The 13,103-nt window shown below is 44.1% G+C and overlaps 1 protein-coding gene across 1 annotated transcript in view; it reads right to left on the bottom strand.

Moving 5' to 3' along the window:
• The window catches only part of LOC108540338 (gamma-crystallin D-like), a 10,199-nt gene extending 3,919 nt beyond the window's left edge, over positions 1–6,280 (bottom strand). The window contains exons 1-2 of the mRNA XM_017889352.1: positions 6,254–6,280; positions 5,901–6,143 (exon numbers count right to left, since the gene is read on the bottom strand). Of these exons, the coding sequence (XP_017744841.1) occupies positions 5,901–6,143; positions 6,254–6,262 (252 nt within the window). The 5' untranslated portion in view covers positions 6,263–6,280. The remainder of the gene's footprint in view (positions 1–5,900; positions 6,144–6,253) is intronic.
• Positions 6,281–13,103: the final 6,823 nt, after the last annotated feature.

Here is a 13,103-nt window from a genome sequence, read left to right on the forward strand (position 1 = left end):
GGGATGAGGCGGCAGGAGCGGACCGAGTCGCTGAGGCCCATCCACTGCTGGCGATCGGCATAGTCGCCGCGGCGCAGGAAGTATTGGAGGCCCGAGTAGTTGGGCAGCTCATAGAGCATCCAGCAGCCGCTGTCCACGCGCACCGAATTGCAGCGGCTCAAGTAGGGCTGCAGGTTGGGGTGGTCGCTGCTGCATTCATAGTGGCGGCCCTGGAAGCCCCGGTCCTCGTAGAGGGTGATCTGCAAGGCAAGGCGAGGCAAGGCGAGGGCTCACAGGCCTGCCCCTGCCCCAGTCTCCGGCCCCCGCCATGCAGGAAGCTCCCGGGGCCCGGGGCGCGGGCTGAGCTCACCTTCCCCATGGCTGGCTGGACGCACGGCCGGGCTGAGCGGGTGGGGCGGCGGTGCGGCGAGGCTATATAGCAGGAGGAGGGCTGCTGCGTTGGCAAGAACTGCACAAAAGGGGCCCGCGGAGGGGAGCAAGGGCATTTTTTTCTCTCTCTCTGTTCTATATAATGACTGTGGGGTGGGGTGGGAGGTTTATTGTATGTTTTCTCTTAGACTCTCTAAAGCTTTCGAATTGATGATCTGGTTAAAACTGTCAGTGCCTTTTGGGCCTCTACATAAAGCCTATTTGGGAAAATGGAATTGAGCAAGTTCTTAAGAGTTAATAATTATAATTAAATGTTTTATTTACCTTTTATAACTTCAATTTGAGCAACAACGCTGAATAGTGACCAAGTCTAAGGTCGAAATGGACTACAGCATGAGGCGTTTAGATTACAGAGTTTTCTTGGTGTGAAATGTGAAACGTGAGGATGATCTTGCCTTCTCCTCGGGGTGTTTACAGTAGGATGTAATTCTCCTTTAAGAGAACCTCTCTATGATCCTACCTGCTTATAAGCAGGGTATCAGATAACTAATGCAGGAGGTTGGATGCCAGGGGTTGGGCCTGAGGAAGCCCTGTTTAGGCACCTGGCCTCAGCTCTGATGGCTGGAGCTTGGGTGGAAGCAGGAAAGTGCTGAGCTTCAGCACCGTGCCTGCCTCAGCACAGACAATGAAACCCTCAACTTTGGGATTCGTGAAGCGACCCTTTGGCAGTTATTACACTGGTAACTTTCTATTTAACTAACATCTTTGCTAACCAAAGGCTAAGCTTAGTTGGTTCTAGCTGCTGACAAATGCAAGTTAACATGCAAATATAACACGTTGAAAATCCTACAATCTTGCAAAGATTCTGCCTTCTTCACCCTGGGGCAAAACTCTTGTGGCTCTCTAGTTAAGGCTCTGACTCCAGGGACTGGGGTCTTCCTTCCTTTTGCCGAGAACCGGTGCCTCCTGGTGTTCCACTCTCTTTAGAGCAGGGTTTCTCAACCGCAGCCAGCACTCTTTTGACATTTGGGGCCAAAATTATCTGCTGGGTGGGGAGGCTGTCCTGTGCATTGCAGGACATTGAGCAGCATCCTGGCCTCTACCAGCTGGGTACTGGTAGCATTACTGTCCCGTTGTGACAAGCAGAACTGTCTGCAGACATTACCAAAGGTTCCCGGGGAAGCAAATCCACCCCCCATCCCCCCACTGAGAACCACTGATTTAGAATAACTTTGGTGTACCCAGTCTCACTCCTTAGTTTGGATTCTTGCTACCTAAGTCTAATACTAAAAAATAGCTTTCTCTGGACAAATTTTATGTGATCTACGTAAGTTTAATAAGCCTCATTTACATGTTTCTCTTTTAAAATTATAACTTTTGTGGAAAATTTAGAAACTATAAAGCAGTAGAAAGGAGAAAAGATTTTAAGCCATAGTCTTGTATAAAAGTAGCACTGTTGATGTATATTTAAAACTCCTAATTCTCACACCTGTGATCTAATATTTCCATCTCTAGGAATTTGTCCAAAGGAAAGAATTAAAGATGCATACAAAGATTACGAACAGTGATATTTTATCAGAATGGTGTTTATAATATAGAAAATTAGACACAAATAAAATGTCCAGAATAGGGCATTGATTAAATAAATCATGGAACACTTGTTAGATAGATGCTATGCAGCTACCAAAATCATGTTGTCAAAGAATTTATTTAAGGGTATGGAAAATGCTTACCATATGTCAAGTTAAAAAAAACAAGTATATTATACTCTGAAAATTACAAAATATTGAAAGAAATTAAAGAAGCCATAAATAAGTGGAAACACATCCTATGTTAATGGATTGGAAGACAATATTGTTAATATGTCAGTACTACTCAAAGCAATCTACAGATTTAGTGCAATCCCTATCACATCTCAGTGATTTCCTTACACAGAAAGAGAAAATCTATCCTAAAATTCATTTGGAATCTCAAGGGACCCCAAATCAACAAATTAGTCTTGCAAAATCGAAGTTGGAAGTTCCTTATTCCTTATTCCTAATAAGGAATGCTGACACATGGCACATATGGATGAACCTTGAAAACATGTGAAGGGAAATAAATCAGACACAGAAAATGAATATTGTATGATTCCGTTTATTTGAGGTACCTAGAATAGTCAGATTCATAAAGACAGGAAGTGGAATGGTGGTTACCAGGGATTGGAGGAGGTAGGATTGGGGAGTTACTGTTTAATGAATACAGAGTTTCCCTCAAAACTAAAAGTCTTTTAGCACAGGTACCACCCCTAGAATTTCTGGTAAACCAGCACCAGCCTGAAGATCACATTCTCATCAAAGGGTGAAAAAAAAGGAAACTCGAATCAGCCTAGGGTCCTTCCTTCTCAGTGCAAACCACTGAGACTGCTGTTCATACAGCGAAAAAAGGATGGATTCATCACAACTGAGTCAAGAAAGCGCCATCCCCTTCAGAGTTGTGGGCCATAGTCCCAGGGGAAAACCCTACCAAACTGAAGCTAAGAAAATTTAACTCTTTCTTCTATTATATTACTCTTTCTTCTTTCCTCGCTCTATTACTGACCATCTAGTTATTAACATAACCGTCAATTGCGCCTCAAACTATTGCATTTAATGCTTGCCTTGTTACGCCCTGTGGGGACTTGCCAAGTCAAAGAAAGCTCTCTACTTCAGAAAAGTACCTCTGTCCTTCCTAACTATGCTCAGACTGGCCTTTAGTAAATTAGGGCCATTTAAATCCGGGAAATTTCGATAAAGATTCCAGTGTAGACCAGGAGTCTTGCCCCATAATGTAGAGCTTTTATGTCGTAGTTGGTTCAACGTTCTGTGGACCACTAAAGAGCAAGGATGGACTGCCCCAACTGGTTTTGTAATTTCCTAAAATCATACATTCATTTTACTAGAGGATCATGGACGTTAAAGACTTAAAACAAACGTTGGCAATTAAGACAGGGTACCAAGATGCAAATACCTGGTTGGAATGGATCAAATATTCCATCTGCACGTTAAACAAAAGCAATTGTTGTGCTTGTGCACATGGCAGGCCAGAGGCCCAGATTATCCCCTTTCCACTAAGGTGGTCCCCAGTCAACCAGGTGTGGGCTGCATGGTAGCTCTTTTCCAGGATTCTGCAGCCTGGAGTAATAAGTTGTGCCAAACTGTCTCTGCTATATCCCAAAGTTCGGCACCCTGAGGGTCAGCCCCTAAGGGCCACCCAGCTTCTGTCTCCCAACACTAAGTTCACTTCGTGTCTCTCATGACAAGGAGGAAACTTAGCTTTCCTTGGAGACCTGAAGGGATGCAGTGAGCTTAAGAATTTTCAAGAACTTATCAATCAGTCAGCCCTTGTTCATCTCCGAGCAGATGTGTGGTGGTATTGTGGTGGGCCTTTACTGGACACTCTGCCAAATAACTGGAGTGGCATTTGTACTTTAGTCCAGTTGGCTCTCCCTTTCACCCTGACATTTCATCTACCAGAGGGAGGAAAAAATAAGACATTGTAAAGTGAGAGAAGCCTCTTATAGGTCTTTCGACTCTCACATCTATTTAGATACAATTGAAGTCCCACAGGAATACCAGATCAATTTAAAGCTTAAAATCAAATAGCTGCAGGATTTGAGTCATTATTTTGGTGAGTGACAGTTAATAAAATGTAGATTGGATAAACCACATTTATTACAACCAACAGCAACGAACTTTTCATGAGTTAAAAGAAAAAACTCATGTTGGCCCCAGCCCTGACCTGAAAAAACCCTTTACACTCTATGTGACAGAAAGAGGAATATGGCAGTCGGAGTTTTAACCCAGACTGTGGGGCCCTGGCCAAGGCCAGTGGCCTATCTGTCAAAGCAACTAGACGGGGTTTCCAAAGGCTAGCCCCATGTCTAAGGACCTTGGCAGCAATGGCCTTGTTAGCACAAGAAGCAGATAAACTAACTCTTTGGCAAAACCTGAATATAAAGGCCCCTCCATGCTGTGGTAACTTTGATGAATACCAAAGGACATCATTGGCTAACAAATGATGGATTAACTAAGTACCAAAGCTTCCCATGTGAAAATTCCCACATAACCATTGAAGTTTGTAACACCCTAAACCCTGCCACCTTGCTCCTGGTATCAGAGAGCCCAGTTGGACATAACTGTGTAGAGGCGTTAGACTCAGTTTATTCTAGTGGGTCCAACCTCAGAGACCATTCTTGAACATCAGTAGACTGGGAGCTATACATGGAGGGGAGCAGCTTCGCCAGCCCCTGCAAAGTGACTCTGAAGAAGACGACGAGCCCTGCTCCAGTCACACCCGGAAGCTGACTGGTCCACCCGTGGCCTAAGCATGGGAAAACTCATCGCGGGACTNGCCAGGTGTGGTGGCGTGTGCCTGTAACCCCAGCTACTCTGGAGGCCAAGACAGGAGAATTGCCTGAACTCGGGAGGCAGAGGTGGCAGTGAGCCGAGATCATGCCACTGTACTCCAACCTGGGCAACAGAGCGAGACTCCATCTCAAAAAGAAAAAAAAAAAAAAAATTTTTTTTGTTTTGAGCGCGGATTTTGGATCCCCATCTGAGCCTTCTAATGACATTTCTTCTGTCTCTGTTAAGAGCTGATCAGGAATGTCATTTCGCTCTCAAATCTGGCTTTGAGACTTTCTCTCTCTCTCTCTCTCTCTATATATATATATACTTTTTTTTTCTTTAGGGAAGATTCTCATAAGCAATTCTTTTTGAGGTTTAAGTGACTGCTAGTAAAGTGGATCTTACAGTCTGTAATTAGAAGAGTTGGAACTTGAAATTAGAAATCTAAGTTTTTGGGCTCCTAATGCCAGACTGGGTCCCTATCAAGCTGTTAAACCCTGTGAGGGGATTTCAGACTTCACAAAAATGGTTCATTTTCCCAGGACTGTCACAGTCAACTTTAGGGAATCCCTAACTGTGAAATTCCAGCCTGCTGGGGCTTCATTTGGGTAACAGGGGGCCCTGCAGGAGCTATTGGAATCTCATTGTTGATTACTGGTTTGCCCAATCAGAAGGCAGGACTTGACAGGCCCCTGATGTTCATAATAATAGTTAATACTTGGGGGTGGGTATTGACCTGTGCCAGGTGCCCTCCTTTTACCCTCTTTGGAACCCTAGAAAGGAACTACTCTTATCAGCCCTGTTTACAGACAAAGTAAGAAATAGCCACCTAGCCTATGGGCACCTAAGAGCAAGGAATTAATCTGTTGCTCTTCTATCACCTGTGGCATAGACGCTCTGAGCGAATGCCACGCACAACTTATTCCCAGTAGAGGTGAGTTTGACTTTAGCAAAATAAAATACGACGTCCAGTTAAAAGCACTGCATCACATACTTCTTCAATGGGAGGAAACCTTACGGATGTTAATAAAAGAAAAGAGAATATAGTTAGAGCTAGGAAAAAGAAGGCTGCCATCCCATCCCATCGCCTGTCCTGTGAATCATCCATGTGGATAACTGATGAGACTCGAGGGCACGGAAGGGACCCGGTGGGACTGCACTCACGTGAGGGATGAGGCGGCAGGAGCGGACCGAGTCGCTGAGGCCCATCCACTGCTGGCGATCGGCATAGTCGCCGCGGCGCAGGAAGTATTGGAGGCCCGAGTAGTTGGGCAGCTCATAGAGCATCCAGCAGCCGCTGTCCACGCGCACCGAATTGCAGCGGCTCAAGTAGGGCTGCAGGTTGGGGTGGTCGCTGCTGCATTCATAGTGGCGGCCCTGGAAGCCCCGGTCCTCGTAGAGGGTGATCTGCAAGGCAAGGCGAGGCAAGGCGAGGGCTCACAGGCCTGCCCCTGCCCCAGTCTCCGGCCCCCGCCATGCAGGAAGCTCCCGGGGCCCGGGGCGCGGGCTGAGCTCACCTTCCCCATGGCTGGCTGGACGCACGGCCGGGCTGAGCGGGTGGGGCGGCGGTGCGGCGAGGCTATATAGCAGGAGGAGGGCTGCTGCGTTGGCAAGAACTGCACAAAAGGGGCCCGCGGAGGGGAGCAAGGGCATTTTTTTCTCTCTCTCTGTTCTATATAATGACTGTGGGGGTGGGGGTGGGAGGTTTATTGTATGTTTTCTCTTAGACTCTCTAAAGCTTTCGAATTGATGATCTGGTTAAAACTGTCAGTGCCTTTTGGGCCTCTACATAAAGCCTATTTGGGAAAATGGAATTGAGCAAGTTCTTAAGAGTTAATAATTATAATTAAATGTTTTATTTACCTTTTATAACTTCAATTTGAGCAACAACGCTGAATAGTGACCAAGTCTAAGGTCGAAATGGACTACAGCATGAGGCGTTTAGATTACAGAGTTTTCTTGGTGTGAAATGTGAAACGTGAGGATGATCTTGCCTTCTCCTCGGGGTGTTTACAGTAGGATGTAATTCTCCTTTAAGAGAACCTCTCTATGATCCTACCTGCTTATAAGCAGGGTATCAGATAACTAATGCAGGAGGTTGGATGCCAGGGGTTGGGCCTGAGGAAGCCCTGTTTAGGCACCTGGCCTCAGCTCTGATGGCTGGAGCTTGGGTGGAAGCAGGAAAGTGCTGAGCTTCAGCACCGTGCCTGCCTCAGCACAGACAATGAAACCCTCAACTTTGGGATTCGTGAAGCGACCCTTTGGCAGTTATTACACTGGTAACTTTCTATTTAACTAACATCTTTGCTAACCAAAGGCTAAGCTTAGTTGGTTCTAGCTGCTGACAAATGCAAGTTAACATGCAAATATAACACGTTGAAAATCCTACAATCTTGCAAAGATTCTGCCTTCTTCACCCTGGGGCAAAACTCTTGTGGCTCTCTAGTTAAGGCTCTGACTCCAGGGACTGGGGTCTTCCTTCCTTTTGCCGAGAACCGGTGCCTCCTGGTGTTCCACTCTCTTTAGAGCAGGGTTTCTCAACCGCAGCCAGCACTCTTTTGACATTTGGGGCCAAAAATTATCTGCTGGGTGGGGAGGCTGTCCTGTGCATTGCAGGACATTGAGCAGCATCCTGGCCTCTACCAGCTGGGTACTGGTAGCATTACTGTCCCGTTGTGACAAGCAGAACTGTCTGCAGACATTACCAAAGGTTCCCGGGGAAGCAAATCCACCCCCCATCCCCCCACTGAGAACCACTGATTTAGAATAACTTTGGTGTACCCAGTCTCACTCCTTAGTTTGGATTCTTGCTACCTAAGTCTAATACTAAAAAATAGCTTTCTCTGGACAAATTTTATGTGATCTACGTAAGTTTAATAAGCCTCATTTACATGTTTCTCTTTTAAAAATTATAACTTTTGTGGAAAATTTAGAAACTATAAAGCAGTAGAAAGGAGAAAAGATTTTAAGCCATAGTCTTGTATAAAAAGTAGCACTGTTGATGTATATTTAAAAACTCCTAATTCTCACACCTGTGATCTAATATTTCCATCTCTAGGAATTTGTCCAAAGGAAAGAATTAAAGATGCATACAAAGATTACGAACAGTGATATTTTATCAGAATGGTGTTTATAATATAGAAAATTAGACACAAATAAAATGTCCAGAATAGGGCATTGATTAAATAAATCATGGAACACTTGTTAGATAGATGCTATGCAGCTACCAAAAATCATGTTGTCAAAGAATTTATTTAAGGGTATGGAAAATGCTTACCATATGTCAAGTTAAAAAAAACAAGTATATTATACTCTGAAAATTACAAAATATTGAAAGAAATTAAAGAAGCCATAAATAAGTGGAAACACATCCTATGTTAATGGATTGGAAGACAATATTGTTAATATGTCAGTACTACTCAAAGCAATCTACAGATTTAGTGCAATCCCTATCACATCTCAGTGATTTCCTTACACAGAAAGAGAAAAATCTATCCTAAAATTCATTTGGAATCTCAAGGGACCCCAAATCAACAAATTAGTCTTGCAAAAATCGAAGTTGGAAGTTCCTTATTCCTTATTCCTAATAAGGAATGCTGACACATGGCACATATGGATGAACCTTGAAAACATGTGAAGGGAAATAAATCAGACACAGAAAAATGAATATTGTATGATTCCGTTTATTTGAGGTACCTAGAATAGTCAGATTCATAAAGACAGGAAGTGGAATGGTGGTTACCAGGGATTGGAGGAGGTAGGATTGGGGAGTTACTGTTTAATGAATACAGAGTTTCCCTCAAAACTAAAAGTCTTTTAGCACAGGTACCACCCCTAGAATTTCTGGTAAACCAGCACCAGCCTGAAGATCACATTCTCATCAAAGGGTGAAAAAAAAGGAAACTCGAATCAGCCTAGGGTCCTTCCTTCTCAGTGCAAACCACTGAGACTGCTGTTCATACAGCGAAAAAAGGATGGATTCATCACAACTGAGTCAAGAAAGCGCCATCCCCTTCAGAGTTGTGGGCCATAGTCCCAGGGGAAAACCCTACCAAACTGAAGCTAAGAAAAATTTAACTCTTTCTTCTATTATATTACTCTTTCTTCTTTCCTCGCTCTATTACTGACCATCTAGTTATTAACATAACCGTCAATTGCGCCTCAAACTATTGCATTTAATGCTTGCCTTGTTACGCCCTGTGGGGACTTGCCAAGTCAAAGAAAGCTCTCTACTTCAGAAAAGTACCTCTGTCCTTCCTAACTATGCTCAGACTGGCCTTTAGTAAATTAGGGCCATTTAAATCCGGGAAATTTCGATAAAGATTCCAGTGTAGACCAGGAGTCTTGCCCCATAATGTAGAGCTTTTATGTCGTAGTTGGTTCAACGTTCTGTGGACCACTAAAGAGCAAGGATGGACTGCCCCAACTGGTTTTTGTAATTTCCTAAAATCATACATTCATTTTACTAGAGGATCATGGACGTTAAAGACTTAAAACAAACGTTGGCAATTAAGACAGGGTACCAAGATGCAAATACCTGGTTGGAATGGATCAAATATTCCATCTGCACGTTAAACAAAAGCAATTGTTGTGCTTGTGCACATGGCAGGCCAGAGGCCCAGATTATCCCCTTTCCACTAAGGTGGTCCCCCAGTCAACCAGGTGTGGGCTGCATGGTAGCTCTTTTCCAGGATTCTGCAGCCTGGAGTAATAAGTTGTGCCAAACTGTCTCTGCTATATCCCAAAGTTCGGCACCCTGAGGGTCAGCCCCTAAGGGCCACCCAGCTTCTGTCTCCCAACACTAAGTTCACTTCGTGTCTCTCATGACAAGGAGGAAACTTAGCTTTCCTTGGAGACCTGAAGGGATGCAGTGAGCTTAAGAATTTTCAAGAACTTATCAATCAGTCAGCCCTTGTTCATCCCCGAGCAGATGTGTGGTGGTATTGTGGTGGGCCTTTACTGGACACTCTGCCAAATAACTGGAGTGGCATTTGTACTTTAGTCCAGTTGGCTCTCCCTTTCACCCTGACATTTCATCTACCAGAGGGAGGAAAAAATAAGACATTGTAAAGTGAGAGAAGCCTCTTATAGGTCTTTCGACTCTCACATCTATTTAGATACAATTGAAGTCCCACAGGAATACCAGATCAATTTAAAGCTTAAAATCAAATAGCTGCAGGATTTGAGTCATTATTTTGGTGAGTGACAGTTAATAAAAATGTAGATTGGATAAACCACATTTATTACAACCAACAGCAACGAACTTTTCATGAGTTAAAAGAAAAAACTCATGTTGGCCCCAGCCCTGACCTGAAAAAACCCTTTACACTCTATGTGACAGAAAGAGGAATATGGCAGTCGGAGTTTTAACCCAGACTGTGGGGCCCTGGCCAAGGCCAGTGGCCTATCTGTCAAAGCAACTAGACGGGGTTTCCAAAGGCTAGCCCCCATGTCTAAGGACCTTGGCAGCAATGGCCTTGTTAGCACAAGAAGCAGATAAACTAACTCTTTGGCAAAACCTGAATATAAAGGCCCCTCCATGCTGTGGTAACTTTGATGAATACCAAAGGACATCATTGGCTAACAAATGATGGATTAACTAAGTACCAAAGCTTCCCATGTGAAAATTCCCACATAACCATTGAAGTTTGTAACACCCTAAACCCTGCCACCTTGCTCCTGGTATCAGAGAGCCCAGTTGGACATAACTGTGTAGAGGCGTTAGACTCAGTTTATTCTAGTGGGTCCAACCTCAGAGACCATTCTTGAACATCAGTAGACTGGGAGCTATACATGGAGGGGAGCAGCTTCGCCAGCCCCTGCAAAGTGACTCTGAAGAAGACGACGAGCCCTGCTCCAGTCACACCCGGAAGCTGACTGGTCCACCCGTGGCCTAAGCATGGGAAAACTCATCGCGGGACTCATTTTCCTTAAAATTTGGACTTATGCAGTAAGGACTTCAACTGACCTTCCTCAGACTGAGGACTGTTTCCAGTGTATACATGAAGTCACTGAGGTAGGACAAAAAGTTGCTACAGTCCTATTATTTTATGGTTATTATAAGTGTACAGGGACTCTAAAAAGAATTTGTTTGTATAATGCTATTCTATACAAGGTATGTAGCCCAGGAAATGACCAACCTGATATGTGTTATGACCCATCTGAGCCTCCCATGACCACAGTTTTTGAAATAAGATCAAGGACTGAAGACTGGTGGGGGCTCATAAACGATATGAGTAAAGTGTTAGCCAAAACAGGAAAAAAAGGGGTGCCCAAACAAGTCACCTTGAAATTTGATGCCTGTGCTGTCATTAACAGTAGTAGGTTAGAAACAGGATGTGGTTCTCTTAATTAGAAAAGAGATTATATGGCAGAAAATAAGTACATTCATCATGAATTAGGGCTGTGTAGAAATAAATGTGGATATTGGTCTTATGTCATTTAGTCTACTTGGATAAAAAATGAAAAAAATCCTGTCCACCTTCGGAAAGTGAAAAGTGGCCCTTCCTGTACCAGTGGTCAGTGTAACCCCTTAGAACTAGCAATAACCAACCCCCTTGATCCTCCCTGGAAAAAAGGGGAGTGTGTAACCCTAGGAATCGATGGGGCTGGACTGGATCCTTGAGTAAATATTGTGGTTTGAGGAGAAGTTTATAAATGCTCTCCTGAGCCAGTATTTCAAACCTTCTATGATGAACTAAATGTGTCAGTACCAGAAATTTCAGGAAAAACAAAAAATCTGTTTTTGCAATTAGCCAAGCATGTAGCCTAGTCTCTCAATGTCACTTCATGTTACGTATGTGGAGGAACTATAATGGGAGATCAATGGCCATGGGAAGCCCCAGAATTAGTACCTACAGACCCAGTTCCTGATGAATTCCTGGCTCAAAAGAATCACCCTGATAACTTCTGGGTTCTAAAAGCCTCAATCATTAGACAATACTGTATAGCAAGAGTGGGGAAGGACTTCATCCTTCCTGTGGGAAGACTCAGCTGCCTTGAGCAAAAAACTGTATAATAATACTACAAACACAGCCACCTAGTGGCGTTCAAACCACACTAAGAAAAATCCACTTAGTAAATTCCCAAATTTGCAAACCGTGTGGACCCACCCGGAGTCCCACCAGGACTGGACAGCCACCAGTGGATTATACTGGATATGTGGGCATAGGCCTTACACCAAATTACTCAACCAGTGGGCAGGTAGTCATGTTATTGGCACTATTAAACCATCTTTCTTCCTACTGCTCATAAAGACAGGTGAACTCCTGGGCTTCCCTGTCTATGCTTCCTGCGAAAAGAGAAGCATAGCTATAAAAAATTGGAAAGATGATAAATAGCCCCCTGAGAGAATCATACATATTATGGGCCTGCTACTTGGGCACAGGACAGCTTGTGGGGATACAGGACCCCCATTTACATACTCAACTGAATCATACGATTACAAGCTATCTTAGAAATAATCATTAATAAGACTGGCAGAGCCTTGACTGTTTTGGCCCGGCAAGAAACTCCAATGAGAAATGCTAACTATCAAAATAGATTGGCTCTTGACTACTTGCTAGCAGCTAAAGGAGGGATCTGTGGGAAATTTAACCTTACTAATTGCTGTCTACACATAGATGATCAAGGGAAAGTTGTTGAAGACCTAGTTAGAAATATGACAAAACTGGCACATGTGCCTGTGCAAGTATGGCATGGATTTGATCCTATGGCCATGTTTGAAAAATGGTTCCCAGCACTAGGAGGATTTAAAACTTTTATAATAGTGGTTATAATAGTATAGGAACCTGCTACTGCTCCCTTGTTTGTTACCTGTACTTCTTTTTTTTATTTTTTTTTGAGACAGACTCTTGCTCTGTCACCCAGACTGGAGTGCAGTACAGTGGCCGAATCTCAGCTCACTGCAAGCTCCGCCTCCCAGGTTTATGCCATTCTCCTGCCTCAGCCTCCCGAGTAGCTGGGACTACAGGCGCCCGCCACCTCGCCCGGCTAGTTTTTTGTATTTTTTAGTAGAGACGGGGTTTCACCGTGTTAGCCAGGGTGGTCTCGATCTCCTGACCTCGTGATCCGCCCGTCTCGGCCTCCCAAAGTGCTGGGATTACAGGCTTGAGCCACTGCGCCCGGCCAACCTGTACTTCTTCAAATGATAAAAGCTTCATCACCACCTTAGTTCACCAAAATGCTTCAGCACAAGTGTACTATATGAATCACTATTGATCTGTCTTGCAAGAAGACATGGGTAATGAAAATAAAAGTGAGAATTCCCACTAATGAGTTAGGTTCTCAAAGTGGGGAATAAGGGAGGAGACCACCCCTCATATTGTCTTATGCCCAATTTCTGGCCCCAAAGAAGAAGAAGTAAAA

This window comes from Rhinopithecus bieti, unplaced genomic scaffold, assembly GCF_001698545.2.
Source record: "Rhinopithecus bieti isolate Rb0 unplaced genomic scaffold, ASM169854v2 scaffold_17939, whole genome shotgun sequence".
NCBI lineage: Eukaryota > Metazoa > Chordata > Mammalia > Primates > Cercopithecidae > Rhinopithecus > Rhinopithecus bieti.